At 50.2% G+C, this 17020-nt stretch overlaps 1 protein-coding gene across 2 annotated transcripts in view; it reads right to left on the reverse strand.

The window, feature by feature from the left end:
• Positions 1-17020, reverse strand: part of CLHC1 (clathrin heavy chain linker domain containing 1) — a 50726-nt gene that overhangs the window by 27998 nt on the left and 5708 nt on the right. Inside the window, exons 2-4 of one of the 2 annotated variants that reach the window (XM_075595963.1) lie at positions 15337-15402; positions 12565-12802; positions 10398-10585 (exon numbers count right to left, since the gene is read on the reverse strand). In XM_075595963.1, coding sequence (XP_075452078.1) covers positions 10398-10585; positions 12565-12802; positions 15337-15402 — 492 coding nt within the window. The remainder of the gene's footprint in view (positions 1-10397; positions 10586-12564; positions 12803-15336; positions 15403-17020) is intronic. The other variant, XM_075595964.1, reaches the window with a different exon arrangement.

Consider the following 17020-nt stretch of genomic DNA (forward strand, 5'->3'; position numbering starts at 1 on the left):
TCCCCTCCGTCTTAAGATGTCAGGACACCATTCCGAACAAATTCAGTTGGATGCCATCCACACGCCGGCAGTAGACGTGATATTGGGTCTTCCATGGCTCCAGCACCATAATCCCCAGATCGACTGGCTTCAGTCACAACCCCTCACCTGGAGAGATCGGTGTCAAGACACTTGTCTGGTTTCATCTAATGCCCTAGTAGCTGCCACACATCCGGAACCCAAGAATTCCCTTCTTCCGGACGCCTACTGGGAGTTCAGAGATGTCTTCGACAAGATTCAGGCGGAGGAATTACCACCCCATCGCGCCTACGATTGCCCGATCGAACTTCTTCCTGGCGCGATTCCCCCCAGAGGTTGTACCTATCCACTTTCCCTCCCCGAGACCAAGGCGATGAAACTTTATATACAGGAGAACCTCCAGAGAGGCTTCATACGTAAGTCCTCTTCTCCAGCAGGAGCAGGTTTCTTTTTTGTAAAGAAAAAGGACGGCACACTTCGTCCTTGCATCGATTACCGTGGTCTCAACAAGGTGACTGTCAAGAATCGGTATCCCCTTCCTTTAATTGCCGAACTTTTCGACAGGTTACAAGGCGCCACTATCTTTTCCAAACTTGATCTCCGTGGAGCCTACAATCTGGTCCGGATTCGTAAGGGAGATGAGTGGAAGACGGCCTTCAACACGCGTGATGGGCACTATGAGTACCTCGTGATGCCTTTTGGTCTCTGTAATGTGCCAGCTGTCTTCCAGGATTTTGTTAATGACGTCTTCAGAGATCTGCTGGATCAACACGTGGTGGTCTACCTAGATGACATCCTGATATTCTCGCAGAATCCCCTGGAACATACTCGGCATGTCAAACAAGTACTTCAGAGGTTACGGGAGAATCGACTGTTCGCTAAGCTTGAAAAATGCCAGTTCCATCAGTCATCGACGTCATTTTTGGGGTACATAATCTCCGACACAGGACTCGCGATGGATCCTACCAAGGTGGAAGCCGTCTTGAACTGGCCTCGCCCCCTCTCTTTGAAAGCGGTACAGAGGTTTTTAGGTTTTGCCAACTATTACCGCAGGTTCATAAAAAAATTTTCCTCGCTGGTCGCACCCATCACGGCCCTCACTCTGAAGAACGCCAATCCCGCACTATGGTCCCCCGATGCCATCATGGCTTTTCAGGTTCTCAAGGAAGCCTTTGTCACAGCACCTATCTTGGTGCATCCTGATCCAGCACAGGCCTTCACTCTCGAGGTGGATGCGTCGGACATAGGGGCTGGGGCGATCTTATCTCAAAGGAAGAACCCACAGGCCAGACTACATCCCTGCGCATTCTTTTCTAAAAAAAATTCTGCAGCCGAACGGAACTATGATGTGGGTAACCGTGAGCTCCTCGCGATCAAGATGGCTTTGGAAGAGTGGCGACATCTATTGGAAGGCACGGAATACCCCGTCACCATCCTTACGGACCATAAGAACCTCTTATATATTGAGACTGCCCGTCGTCTAAGCGCTCGGCAGGCACGTTGGTCCCTTTTCTTCACCCGGTTCAACTTCCTGATTTCATATCTCCCGGGTTCCAAAAACACTAAAGCCGATGCACTGTCTCGTCAATTCTCTGTAGAGGACAAAACCGAAGATCCCCAGGAGACTATTCTTCCTCCGAAATGTGTCCTGTCTGCCAGTACCTTTGACGCACTATCAGAGATCACCAAGGTTCAAGATCAAATCCCGCAGGGTCTCAGGGTGCCAGTTGGACGACTTTTCACACCCCCGACCTTCCGTCTGAAGGTAATGCAATGGGGGCACGCTGCTAAAACGGCAGGTCATCCAGGGATTAAAAGGACGATTGACCTCCTGCAACGAACATTTTGGTGGCCTAGCATGCGTAAGGACATTCAACATTTCGTCTCAGCATGTTCCACCTGCGCACAGAACAAGACTCCACGGAATAAACCTCCAGGACTCCTGCAAACCCTCCCTATTCCCGATCGTCCTTGGGAACATCTCTCGATGGACTTTATTGTCGACCTACCCAAATCCAAGGGTATGGACACGATATTAGTAGTGGTCGATCGCTTTTCTAAACAAGCGCACTTTATCCCACTTAAAGGTCTACCCAGTGCCCCCAAACTTGCCGAAGTATTTGTCAAAGAGGTCTTCAGGCTCCATGGGTCACCTCAGACCATAGTTTCTGATCGGGGGTCGCAATTTGTTTCTAAATTCTGGAGGGCCTTCTGTAAAAAACTTAATGTGGCACTTCACTTCTCCTCGGGATACCACCCACAGACCAATGGTCAAACTGAACGAACCAATCAGTCACTGGAGCAGTTCCTCCGTTGTTTCATATCGGACTCTCAGGACAATTGGCTCGACCTACTTCCTTGGGCGGAATTCGCTCACAATAATCTCAGGAATGAGTCCACATTACAGTCTCCATTTTTTTCTAATTTTGGCTTTCATCCTTCTACCCTTCCTCAGTCTGGGCCGAGTACAGGAGTTCCAGCCGCAGAGGAGAGGATTCGGGATCTTCAAGCTTCCTGGTCCAGGATTCGGGATAATCTCAAGCGGGCCACAGCCATGCAGAAAAAGCAGGCGGATCGGCATCGTCAGAGACCACCCGATTTCGTTCCTGGTCAGAAAGTATGGCTATCTACTAAAAACATACGCTTGAAGGTCACATCCCCAAAGCTGGCACCCCGATTTATCGGTCCATTCCCTATATTGAAGAGGATCAATCCGGTTACCTACCGACTCAAACTACCTGCTACCATGAAGATTCCCTCCGCCTTTCATTGTTCTCTACTCAAACCGTTTGTACCCAATCCTCTGATCCAACACATCACACCTTCCCCCAGACTTGTCAATGGACAAGAAGAGTTTGAGGTACAATCCATTCTAGATTCTCGCATTTCTAGAGGAGGCCTCCAGTATTTGGTGCATTGGAGGGGTTTTGGACCCGAAGAAAGGGCATGGATTCCTCAAGTCCAGGTACACGCCCCCAGGCTGGTACGGGCATTTCATTCTAAATTTCCGCTTAAACCTGGTAAGGATCGTCCGGAGTTCGACCCTGAAGGGGGGGGTACTGTAAGGTCTCTGCCCGCTGCGGTTCCTACCTCGGCTGCCGGGGCGCGCGGCACCCGGTCACGTGGGCCTCCTCTTCCTCCTGAACTCCCGGCAGCCCCTGCTGCCCATGCGCGCCGCCGTGGAAAGGCCGCGCGCGTGCCTACGGCTCCTGTCTTTTAGTCCGGCGAACTCTACTCGCCCCTTCCGTCGCGCGCGTCGCGCGCGCGCACTACTATGTCCATCTCTACAGCCGCCAATGTTATTGTTCCGTTCCCACCGGTTCTGCATCCTGCCTCAGCCTATCAGCGCTCTACCTACGTCTGACATCACCGCTGGAGGTTCTCATTGGTTCCTGTCTGTATTTAGTGCCTCCAGCCCTGAGCTGATTGCTGAGCATATTCAGTCTCTAGTTGTGCTTGCTACAAGCTACTTCGCAGTCTGCTTTTGTCTTCCGTCATAGACCCTGAACCTGTACCTGGACTCCCGATCTCTGGCACCCTCGAACCCCGGCTCGCTCAACGGACTTCTACCTTCTCCTCTCCTCGACCCTGGCTTTGGACACCGACTACTCCTGACCTCTCCTACCCCGGATCTGGCAAGTACCTCTACCACTCTACTCTCTCCTCTCCCGAACAAGGCTATCTACACGACTCTGCTTACCGGACCCGCTCACGCGGCTGTAGGGCGGCGGTTTTCCTGTATCCCCACCTCGGCCTCGCGGTCCAGTCCGGTTTGTGGTGAGCACTCCTATACTCCCGTGACATTATGCTCAGCCCTACAGACCTGGACTCCGCCGAGGTGGATCGACGCCTGAGCGAACACGATGGCCTGTTCAAGGAAGTAGAGAACTGTCTCTCCCAAAATAACCAGCGTATGGAGATGCTCCAAAATTCCCTGGGTACCATTTCGGAGCAACTCAAATCCCTTCTGTCCTCTCCCGAGGCTGCTGCCGCTCCTCCTGCTCCTATTTTTTCTCCGCCGGTACCTTTGACTCATTCTCCGGAACCTCGTCTACCTTCCCCCAATCGCTATTCGGGAGAGCCTTCAGCATGCCGTGGCTTTCTGGCGCAGTGTTCCGTCCAATTTGAACTGTTACCCTCTCACTTTCCGACTCCTCGTTCCAAGGTTGTGTACATCTACTCTCTGCTGACCGATGACGCCCTGGCCTGGGCTACACCCATATGGGAGCATCGCCCGGAGCTGACCTCAAGCCTGGACCGGTTTTGTACTGAATTCCGGAAGGTGTTCGATACACCAGGAAGGAGGGTAACGGCCGCTTCTTCTCTCCTCAATGTTTTACAGGGTAATCGCTCGGTGGCACGCTACGCACTGGAGTTTCGCACCATTTCCGCTGAAACTAAGTGGAATGATGAAGCACTCGCCGCAGTGTTTTGGCAGGGTTTGAATGACACCCTCAAAGACGAGCTGGCCGCACTAGAGCGCCCTACCTCATTGGATGCACTCATCGCACTCTGTATCCGTATGGACCAGCGGCTTCAGGAGCGAAGAGTAGAGAAAGGAAAACGTCTAAAAGGTACCCAATCCACTTTTTCTTCACACACAGCTCCAGGGGAGTCCGTCGCCGTATCTTCCGAAGAACCCATGCAGTTGGGTGGAGCTCGCCTTTCGTTAACGGAAAGACTACGTCGCCGTCGGGCGGGTCTCTGCCTCTACTGCGGTAATGGTGGACACCTGGTGAGTACCTGTCCTTCCAAGTCGGGAAACGCCAGCCCCCAGTGAGTACTGGGAGAACTACACTGGGCATGGTAACCTCTCCTTTCTCTCCCAAACTACCATCTAAGATACTTCTTCCTATAACTCTATCAGGGGACTTTGGAGACATCTCTACGAGGGCCTTCCTAGACTCCGGTTCTGGTGGGAATTTCATTGATCAATCATTTGCGGAGAGACACCAGATCCCTCTGGTAGCCAAGGATTGGCCCGTAGGCCTTGAAGCCATTGACGGTAGGCCTTTGCAACCCGCATTTATATCTCATCAGACCATTCCCCTCCGTCTTAAGATGTCAGGACACCATTCCGAACAAATTCAGTTGGATGCCATCCACACGCCGGCAGTAGACGTGATATTGGGTCTTCCATGGCTCCAGCACCATAATCCCCAGATCGACTGGCTTCAGTCACAACCCCTCACCTGGAGAGATCGGTGTCAAGACACTTGTCTGGTTTCATCTAATGCCCTAGTAGCTGCCACACATCCGGAACCCAAGAATTCCCTTCTTCCGGACGCCTACTGGGAGTTCAGAGATGTCTTCGACAAGATTCAGGCGGAGGAATTACCACCCCATCGCGCCTACGATTGCCCGATCGAACTTCTTCCTGGCGCGATTCCCCCCAGAGGTTGTACCTATCCACTTTCCCTCCCCGAGACCAAGGCGATGAAACTTTATATACAGGAGAACCTCCAGAGAGGCTTCATACGTAAGTCCTCTTCTCCAGCAGGAGCAGGTTTCTTTTTTGTAAAGAAAAAGGACGGCACACTTCGTCCTTGCATCGATTACCGTGGTCTCAACAAGGTGACTGTCAAGAATCGGTATCCCCTTCCTTTGATTGCCGAACTTTTTCGACAGGTTACAAGGCGCCACTATCTTTTCCAAACTTGATCTCCGTGGAGCCTACAATCTGGTCCGGATTCGTAAGGGAGATGAGTGGAAGACGGCCTTCAAAACGCGTGATGGGCACTATGAGTACCTCGTGATGCCTTTTGGTCTCTGTAATGCGCCAGCTGTCTTCCAGGATTTTGTTAATGACGTCTTCAGAGATCTGCTGGATCAACACGTGGTGGTCTACCTAGATGACATCCTGATATTCTCGCAGAATCCCCTGGAACATACTCGGCATGTCAAACAAGTACTTCAGAGGTTACGGGAGAATCGACTGTTCGCTAAGCTTGAAAAATGCCAGTTCCATCAGTCATCGACGTCATTTTTGGGGTACATAATCTCCGACACAGGACTCGCGATGGATCCTACCAAGGTGGAAGCCGTCTTGAACTGGCCTCGCCCCCTCTCTTTGAAAGCGGTACAGAGGTTTTTAGGTTTTGCCAACTATTACCGCAGGTTCATAAAAAAATTTTCCTCGCTGGTCGCACCCATCACGGCCCTCACTCTGAAGAACGCCAATCCCGCACTATGGTCCCCCGATGCCATCATGGCTTTTCAGGTTCTCAAGGAAGCCTTTGTCACAGCACCTATCTTGGTGCATCCTGATCCAGCACAGGCCTTCACTCTCGAGGTGGATGCGTCGGACATAGGGGCTGGGGCGATCTTATCTCAAAGGAAGAACCCACAGGCCAGACTACATCCCTGCGCATTCTTTTCTAAAAAAAATTCTGCAGCCGAACGGAACTATGATGTGGGTAACCGTGAGCTCCTCGCGATCAAGATGGCTTTGGAAGAGTGGCGACATCTATTGGAAGGCACGGAATACCCCGTCACCATCCTTACGGACCATAAGAACCTCTTATATATTGAGACTGCCCGTCGTCTAAGCGCTCGGCAGGCACGTTGGTCCCTTTTCTTTACCCGGTTCAACTTCCTGATTTCATATCTCCCGGGTTCCAAAAACACTAAAGCCGATGCACTGTCTCGTCAATTCTCTGTAGAGGACAAAACCGAAGATCCCCAGGAGACTATTCTTCCTCCGAAATGTGTCCTGTCTGCCAGTACCTTTGACGCACTATCAGAGATCACCAAGGTTCAAGATCAAATCCCGGAGGGTCTCAGGGTGCCAGTTGGACGACTTTTCACACCCCCGACCTTCCGTCTGAAGGTAATGCAATGGGGGCACGCTGCTAAAACGGCAGGTCATCCAGGGATTAAAAGGACGATTGACCTCCTGCAACGAACATTTTGGTGGCCTAGCATGCGTAAGGACATTCAACATTTCGTCTCAGCATGTTCCACCTGCGCACAGAACAAGACTCCACGGAATAAACCTCCAGGACTCCGGCAAACCCTCCCTATTCCCGATCGTCCTTGGGAACATCTCTCGATGGACTTTATTGTCGACCTACCCAAATCCAAGGGTATGGACACGATATTAGTAGTGGTCGATCGCTTTTCTAAACAAGCGCACTTTATCCCACTTAAAGGTCTACCCAGTGCCCCCAAACTTGCCGAAGTATTTGTCAAAGAGGTCTTCAGGCTCCATGGGTCACCTCAGACCATAGTTTCTGATCGGGGGTCGCAATTTGTTTCTAAATTCTGGAGGGCCTTCTGTAAAAAACTTAATGTGGCACTTCACTTCTCCTCGGGATACCACCCACAGACCAATGGTCAAACTGAACGAACCAATCAGTCACTGGAGCAGTTCCTCCGTTGTTTCATATCGGACTCTCAGGACAATTGGCTCGACCTACTTCCTTGGGCGGAATTCGCTCACAATAATCTCAGGAATGAGTCCACATTACAGTCTCCATTTTTTTCTAATTTTGGCTTTCATCCTTCTACCCTTCCTCAGTCTGGGCCGAGTACAGGAGTTCCAGCCGCAGAGGAGAGGATTCGGGATCTTCAAGCTTCCTGGTCCAGGATTCGGGATAATCTCAAGCGGGCCACAGCCATGCAGAAAAAGCAGGCGGATCGGCATTGTCAGAGACCACCCGATTTCGTTCCTGGTCAGAAAGTATGGCTATCTACTAAAAACATACGCTTGAAGGTCACATCCCCAAAGCTGGCACCCCGATTTATCGGTCCATTCCCTATATTGAAGAGGATCAATCCGGTTACCTACCGACTCAAACTACCTGCTACCATGAAGATTCCCTCTGCCTTTCATTGTTCTCTACTCAAACCGTTTGTACCCAATCCTCTGATCCAACACATCACACCTTCCCCCAGACTTGTCAATGGACAAGAAGAGTTTGAGGTACAATCCATTCTAGATTCTCGCATTTCTAGAGGAGGCCTCCAGTATTTGGTGCATTGGAGGGGTTTTGGACCCGAAGAAAGGGCATGGATTCCTCAAGTCCAGGTACACGCCCCCAGGCTGGTACGGGCATTTCATTCTAAATTTCCGCTTAAACCTGGTAAGGATCGTCCGGAGTTCGACCCTGAAGGGGGGGGTACTGTAAGGTCTCTGCCCGCTGCGGTTCCTACCTCGGCTGCCGGGGCGCGCGGCACCCGGTCACGTGGGCCTCCTCTTCCTCCTGAACTCCCGGCAGCCCCTGCTGCCCATGCGCGCCGCCGTGGAAAGGCCGCGCGCGCGCCTACGGCTCCTGTCTTTTAGTCCGGCGAACTCTACTCGCCCCTTCCGTCGCGCGCGTCGCGCGCGCGCGCTACTATGTCCATCTCTACGGCCGCCAATGTTATTGTTCCGTTCCCACCGGTTCTGCATCCTGCCTCAGCCTATCAGCGCTCTACCTACGTCTGACATCACCGCTGGAGGTTCTCATTGGTTCCTGTCTGTATTTAGTGCCTCCAGCCCTGAGCTGATTGCTGAGCATATTCAGTCTCTAGTTGTGCTTGCTACAAGCTACTTCGCAGTCTGCTTTTGTCTTCCGTCATAGACCCTGAACCTGTACCTGGACTCCCGATCTCTGGCACCCTCGAACCCCGGCTCGCTCAACGGACTTCTACCTTCTCCTCTCCTCGACCCTGGCTTTGGACACCGACTACTCCTGACCTCTCCTACCCCAGATCTGGCAAGTACCTCTACCACTCTACTCTCTCCTCTCCCGAACAAGGCTATCTACACGACTCTGCTTACCGGACCCGCTCACACGGCTGTAGGGCGGCGGTTTTCCTGTATCCCCACCTCGGCCTCGCGGTCCAGTCCGGTTTGTGGTGAGCACTCCTATACTCCCGTGACAGGTTTAAGGCGGGAGAGGGCTTTAGATAGAAAAGGGGTAGAGAAAGAACATCCTTGAGCGGAACGCAAGAGTCGGGATGGTGTATAGCGAGAAATTAGGGCTGAGATGTAAGGAGGAGCAGAAGAGTGTAAAGCTTTTAAAGTGAGGAGGAGAATAGAGTGTGTGATACGGGATTTGATAGGAAGCCAGGAGAGGGATTTCAGCAGGGGAGACGCCGAGACAGATTTAGGAAAGAGTACAGTGATTCTGGCAGCAGCGTTTAGGAGAGATTGTAGGGGACAATAAAAGGTAGGGGAGCCCAATGGTACATTCAATTGACAAAAATATATGGTAATATGTATAAAGTACAAATACTTCAATAATAATATTTTCTTGGTTATTTAGTTAAACCCTTTGGCAAAAGCGTCACAAGACTGCATACCAACATTTGCCGGTCCTAACACTACACAGTGAACCTTTCCTTTTACCTCTGTATGAGGGGAAACAACCACAGTAGATCCTGTCCATACAGCAAAATGAGAAAACCTCCCAAGTTAAAAAGGTGGGGAGGGGTGAGCTCTGGGAGGAGGGACCACCTACCTCCAAACAACTGTTGCCAGTTAGAAATTTAATTAACACACACAATCCCAGACAGGTGAGAGGCAGGAAGGCCAGACAGCAGGAGGTTGCAGTAGTCGAGATGGGAGACAATGAGGGTCTGTGTCAGAGTTTTTATAGTCGAGCAACAGAGGAAAGGGCGTATCTTGGTAATGTTGCGGAGGAAAAAAACGATAGTTTTGTTTTGCTACCTTTTGAATGTGAAGAGAATGTGAGAGAGGAGTCGAGTGTGACCCCTAGTCAGCGTGCTTGGGCTACTGGGTGAATGATAGTGCTTCCAACAGTAATGTGGATGGAGGTGGTAGGGCCTTTTCAACAACTTGTGTATATCCGTTAATGCCATCATAATTACTTTCCAAACAAAAACAATACTTGGCCTGTAGATTTGAGGGCTAACAAACAGTTTTATCGCTTTCAATCATGTTACAATCGCAAAGATTGTAAAATGTTAAAAGTAAAAAATAAATGTATATGTGTCCGATATATTTTTAAAAAGGCATCAATCAGTTACATATAATCCAATAAACATGCCACTGTTGTTAGTCGACTTGTTGTGCCTTAAAGCTGCAGTTCAGACAATATCCTGCATGTGTGTTTTTTTTTAATAAATCAGTTCTGTAGTAAGAAAAAATACTTCTAGCCTTTTCTGTTTAAAAAAAAAAAAACTTTGAAAGACCAATTTTCTTGTATTCTATTTTAACAAGCATGCTTGTTCCTATAGCAACGATTTACATTCCCCATATTTAAAGATGTCGCCAAACTTTGCCGATCAATAGACGGAGAACAAATTAACTGGCAGCTATGCAGTTCTTTAGGTAAGTAGAGATTACCCAGATAAAACTATTGAAGTTAAAAAAAAAACTAAAACAAAAAAACGGGAGCCTGAACTGCAGCTTTAATGTACTTCTTCCTTACCGATTTGTAAGCTGGTGTGCTCTTTTTCTGTAATACATGAGTGTTGTTGGCTCAGATGCCAAGACCTTCAGCTTTCCTTGAAGATGAACTGCATCCCTTTGGCCCTGCTTGATTGCGTCAATAAACACATCATACTCGTGTTTGATTGCAGTGAGGATAGCTTTGTAATCAGTACAATGATCTATCACCTGTAAAGATGTGATTTCCAAATGACCATGTTAGATTAGTTCCTCCAGCCACAAATGATAAAAAATGTTTCCTTAACCCTGTTGCCTCCCTTCGTGCCATTCCAGGAACGAACAACAAGAGATGGTCTTCCCATGATTCTAGTAATGGTCTCAGAACTTCATGTGAGTTTGGTCTGCATCGTCCTTTTCTTTCAGGACTGTGTACCTTGTTCTTCAGAAACATACTGTAACAATCAGGGTTTTTAAATGGTCCCTTTCTGTTAAGTCAAACGGTTCAGATGTTTTAATTATTTAGTAGGCACAATGCCAAACTGATCATATATATTACCAGCCATTTATGAGCGGCATAATGCAGTGTTGGTGGTGACTAACATTTTGTGTGCTAAAATGCTTGTTTAGCATAATATTGTTTAAATATGTCAAATTCTCTGTTGGTGGCCAGGATATTAAGAAAACATAAATGTATGCAAACATTATTATCTACCTTTTATTCACAATTGTACAATGCTTTCAATAGCAGTTTAATTGCTAACGGGATATGACAGAAAAAAACATATATGTCTTGCAAAGGTAGATCAGCAACAGTGATTGTGTATACTTTATCAACCCTTTTATTACTACTGTATATGGTTACAAATTGATTTATCAGTCCTTATCTCATTAAAAGTCCAGAGCAGAAAGCTGGTTAAATCCCATCTCCTCTGATTCTATTCCATACATGTTTTTGTAAAGAGTATGTAGAAAGGGACTCCTGCTCAGCTGAATAGGAGGATGTACAGAGAATGGCAACGTGCATGCAGGTATATTAAGTAGTAAGTAGTAGGGGAAGAGCAAAAAGGGCACACAATGCAGGTTGCACTCGTGACACGTATTATTTAAAACTTCAAATGTATTATCATATCCATAAAGTAAGTGGGCACAGAAAAAACAAACATAATACACTAATTAAAATAGTCCTAGTCTGGTCTGAGCTAGAATTTATGGTTGCGTAGCAGTTAGACCTAGATAAGCATCAGTATATGCCAAATGGCTCAAAAGAGAATATTATGTTAGGTCATAATGTATCCAAATACTCAAACCATAATAGTTCTGGGTAGTGGGGTATAATTCCAGAAACAGACCAATTTGTCTATATACACTTTAATATTGATAGTGTATATTGAGGTATTTCCCTGTAATTAAGGGTACTGTATACTGCCCCAAATAGTGAGTTAATCCTTAGTGGATAGGATCCTAGAACTGCAACATATGACTTAGTTTGTAACCATATGATGTGAAATTGGAATAGCAGCTAGTTACTTTCCCTTAATGTGGGCTGCAGTTAGAGTGAAAACAAAGTATCTAGTGCTAATTGGTGTGGGAATCACTAACTGGTTACACTCAGAATGGAGCTTTACACCAAGATACACAGTGCTGCTGCTTTTTACTGTATACTACCCCTCAACATATTACTTGGTTTGTAACCATTTGATGTAAAGTTGGAACAGCAGCTAGTTACTCTTCCATAATGTGGGCTGTGGTTAGAGTGGAAACCATGTATCTAGTGCTAATTGGTTTGGGAGTCTCTATAACTGGTTACGCTCTGAATGGGGCTTTAAACCAGTCTCATAGACACGCTGCTGCTTTTTATTATTAACACTGTTGGTGTTTGCCAGTAGTGCGTTCCAGATGATTACTGCAGGGAATACTTAATTATAATAATTATCTCCTGGATCCCCCAAACGCTCAGATTGGGGTCCTCTGTGGCAGCAAATTTAAATGTGAAAACTGACAAGCAGGCAAACCATGCTACTCTGCGATTGTGGTTTGGTAAGGTAAGATAACACTTGGATCCCAAGTAAAGCACTCACAGCATCAAATATTTCCCTCATTGCAGCACACTGTGCAGTGCCAGATGTGCGAATCATGTATTACAAACTCATGTGCATTCAAATGAAAATATAACGTAAAGATCATTAGATAATTATAGGTTAATTCACCTTATCAAATGCGTTTCCATAGATGATACACTGCTGCTCAGCATCCAATTGATCCGCGGGTGCCAGCTTTTCCGTTTCCTCTTGTATATATGTCTCAATGCTGTCCAGAAACTTTTTATCACTTGAACAAGTTATGGGCGGGAGGACAGGAGTTCTGCTTAATCCCGCAGAACAATTCTTTGTGGCTGGTGATCTGTTTGGTAATTCATCATACTTACGCGAGTGTTGTGGTAAGAACCTGAAATAATAAATATTGGGTTATGGAAAACACAAGAGTGCGTGGAGTGGATCAGCTTTGTGTAGTGACAATTTTTCAGTTGTGTGTTATGGGACTTTTTCCTCTCGGTATCCACAGCTTACTTTTATTTTTCTAATTTAAATAATTGTATAATTGTCTTTTGAAAATGACCTGTTCTTTCTTTCCTAACATCCCCAAATATCCAAATAATACACAATGAAATACACTACAAGGCCTGCAACACATTGCTTTGCACCAAAGGGGATAACTAGATGATATTTTGAGAGAAAGACATAACAAACAAAACAAGATGGGGAATAATTTAATGGATTCTCTGGCAGGGTGGAGGTATCGGAGCGAGTGCAAAAGCAGTGGGGAAAACTATACTAAAAGCAGCAGACCTTTGTGTAAGGCAGGCTAGTAGAAATACAAGGAAAAGAAAGCTGCTGTGGTTCTCAAAGGAGGTGGCCTGTATTGTCGAGGGTGAAAAAGGAATAGCAGACCACCATAATAATTATGTATGCTCAGTTTTCGCAGCTGAAGGAGGGACCACAGTTGGGTACCGAGAGAATAAATGGAAATGATTTGGACACAAGTCCATTTACAAAAGGAGAAAGTCCTACTGGAACTTTCAAAACAAAGTGGACAAGTCAATGGGGCCAGATGGGAAACATACAAGGATATCAAAAGAGCTTAGGGTTGTGCTAACAACACCATTAACAGATTGATGTATATTTGACACTGTCCCACATAGAAGACTGATGGACAAGTTGCAATGCTTGGGATTGGACGCTACGGTGGTAGAATGGATAAGACATTGGATGAAGGATAGGTGGCAGAGAGTTGTGGTAAATGGAGTACATTCAGAGGAGGGGAAGGAAACCAGTAGAGCACCACAGGGATCTGTGCTGGGACCAGTGCACTTTAATATCTTTATTAGTGACATCACAAATGATTTGGAGGGGAAAGTATGCCTTTTGCTGATGACACAAAGATATATAACAGAGTTGACACTCCACAGGAGGGGGAGGGGGGGGGGAGAGGACAAAATGGCTAAAGATTTAGGTAGAATGGAGGAAGGGTCAAGAGTGTGGCAACTACAATTTAATGCCAAAAAGTGAAAAGTAATGCACTTGGGTCACAAAAATCAATTACTAATGTCAATCACTATAGAGCAGGCCTGCACAACACGCGGCCCGCGGGCTGCATGCGGCCCGCCTCCACTCATTGTGCGGCCCGTGGTGGCTTTCCCCGTCCTCCTCCCTCCTGAGCCCGCTTGCCCCCTCCTCTCCCGCGAGCGGCTTCTCCCCCCCTCCCTCCTGGCCGCGAGCCGCTTCTCCCCCCCCTCCTGGCCGCGAGCCGCTTCTCCCCCCCCCCCTCCTGGCCGCGAGCCGCTTCTCCCCCCCCCCTCCTGGCCGCGAGCCGCTTCTCCCCCCCCCTTCGTGGCCGCGAGCCGCTTCTCCCCCCCTCCTGGCCGCGAGCCACTTCTCTCCCCCCCGCGAGCCAGCTTGCCCCCTCCTCTCCCGCGAGCCGCTCTCCCGGCCGCGGGCCGCGAGCCGCTTCTCCCCCCCCCTCCTGGCCGCGAGCCGCTTCTCCCCCCCCCCCCCTGGCCGCGAGCCGCTTCTCCCCCCCCCTTCCTGGCCGCGAGCCGCTTCTCCCCCCCCTCCTTGCCGCGAGCCGCTTCTCCCCCCCCCCTCCTGGCCGCGAGCCGCTTCTCCCCCCCCTCCTGGCCGTGAGCCGCTTCTCTCCCCCCCCCTCCTGGCCGCGAGACCCCCCCTCCTAGCCGCGAGCCGCTTCTCCCCCCCCCCCTCCTGGCCGCGAGCCGCTTCTCTCCCCCCCTCCTGGCCGCAAGCCGCTCACCGCTCACCCCTCCACCTCCTCGAACCTGCTCTCAGAGTCAGGACTGCACGAGTGTGCGAGTCCTGCCTGCTCTGCCACCGTGAGGTGCCGTTGGGGGGGGAGGTGAGGTGCCGTTGGGGGGAGGTGAGGCGCAGGGATTTGAGGTGCAGGGATGTGAGGTGCAGGGGAGTGAGGTGCAGGGGAGTGAGGTGGGATGTGAGGGGCAGGGATGTGAGGTGCAGGAGGGTGAGGTGCAGGTATGTGAGGTGCAGGGGAGTGAGGTGCAGGGATGTGAGGTGCAGGGGGGTGAGGTGCAGGAGGGTGAAGTGCAGGAGGGTGAAGTGAGATGCAGGGGGGGTCATTGGAGGTGCAGGGGGGGTCATTGGAGGTGCAGGGGGGTCATTGGAGGTGCAGGGTGTGTCATTGGAGGTGCAGGGGGGTCATTGGAGGTGCAGGGGGGGGTCATTGGAGATGCAAGGGGGGGTCATTGGAGGTGCAGGGGGGGTCATTGGAGGTGCAGGGGGGGGTGTGTGTGGTGTGCAGGGGGGTATTGTGTGTTTGATGTGGAGGGGGAGTATTATGTGTGTGGGTGAGGGGGACAGATGGGAGTATGAGAGATAGATGGGGAGTATCGCAAAGGTTGATAGTGAGGGGTTTTGGGGGAGATATGATGATGATGATGATGATGATTTTACCCGTGCGGCCCAAATTTTTTTTCCTTGGAGCAGTTCGGCCCTTCTCGCGTTACGAGTTGTGCATGCCTGATATAGAGGAAAGGAACCTGAGAGTCATTATTTCAGCAGATAAACAATATAACAAAACAATGCGGAAAGCCAACAGGATGTTAGGTTGTGTAAAGAAAATGGTGGGGAATATTATGTATTTTAATCAATCTGGTGCTTCAGGGGTTAATGTGGTTACCGTTTCTTTTAAAATAAAATACAATATATTAGATTTATGATAGGTCAAGACTCGTCATGGGTCTGTCCAGAGATTCAAAGAGTGCTTAACTGGTATGTTATCACTTATGGCTCACTAAAAGTACAAGATGTGTTGTATGGGGCTGATAGAATCACACAGAATCACACAGCCACTGATACACACACACACACACAGCCACTGATACACACGCACACACACAGCCACTGATACACACACACACAGCCACTGATACACACACACACTGACACACGCAGCCACTGACACACGCAGCCACTGACACACACATACAGCCACTGATACACACACGCAGCCACACAGAGACACTGCTACACACACACACACTGATACACACACACACACACACACACACACAGAGACACTGCTACACACACAGAGACACTGCTACACACACACACAGACACTGATACACACACACATACACTGATACTGAAACACACACACACTGATACACACACACAGCCACTGATACACACACACACACACACTCGCTCTCCCCTATATGTACACAGACACAAACAGTGAATTACAGGCAACGACGGATGTGAGTGACTGGAGGGGGGGGGGGCAGACACACTTGGGTGAGAGGGGGAGGGCCAAGGACACTTCGGTGGGAGGGGGGGCCGGGACACTTGGGTGGGAGGGAGGGGGCCGGGACACTTTGGTGGGAGGGAGGGGGCCAGGGACACTTGGGTGGGAGGGAGGGGGCCAGGGACACTTGGGTGGGAGGGAGGGGGCCAGGGACACTTGGGTGGGAGGGAGGGAGGGGGCCAGGGACATTTGGGTGGGAGGGAGGGGGCCAGGGACACTTGGGTGGGAGGGAGGGGGCCAGGGACACTTGGGTGGGAGGGAGGGGGCCAGGGACACTTGGGTGGGAGGGAGGGGGCCAGGGACACTTGGGTGGGTGGGAGGGGGCCAGGGACACTTTAGGGAGGGGGCCAGGGACACTTGGGTGGGTGGGAGGGAGGGGGCCAGGGACACTTGGGTGGGTGGGAGGGAGGGGGCCAGGGACACTTGGGTGGATGGGAGGGAGGAGGCTAGGGACACTTTAGGGAGGGTGCCAGGGACACTTGGGTGGATGGGACGGAGGGGGCCAGGGACACTTGGGTGGGTGGGAGGGAGGGGGCCAGGGACACTTGGGTGGATGGGAGGGAGGGGGCCAGGGACACTTGGGTGGATGGGAGGGAGGGAGGGGGCCAGGGACACTTGGATGGATGGGAGGGAGGGGGCCAGGGACACTTGGTTGGATGGGAGGGAGGGAGGGGGCCAGGGACACTTGGGTGGATGGGAGGGAGGGAGGGGGCCAGGGACACTTGGGTGGATGGGAGGGAGGGAGGGGGCCAGGGACATTTGGGTGGGAGGCAGTGACTGGGTGGGGTGACTTACCTTGCCGCCGGACGCTTTCCCCTGCTGCCCCCG

Source organism: Ascaphus truei, chromosome 4 (assembly GCF_040206685.1).
Source record: "Ascaphus truei isolate aAscTru1 chromosome 4, aAscTru1.hap1, whole genome shotgun sequence".
NCBI classification, from domain to species: Eukaryota; Metazoa; Chordata; class Amphibia; order Anura; family Ascaphidae; genus Ascaphus; species Ascaphus truei.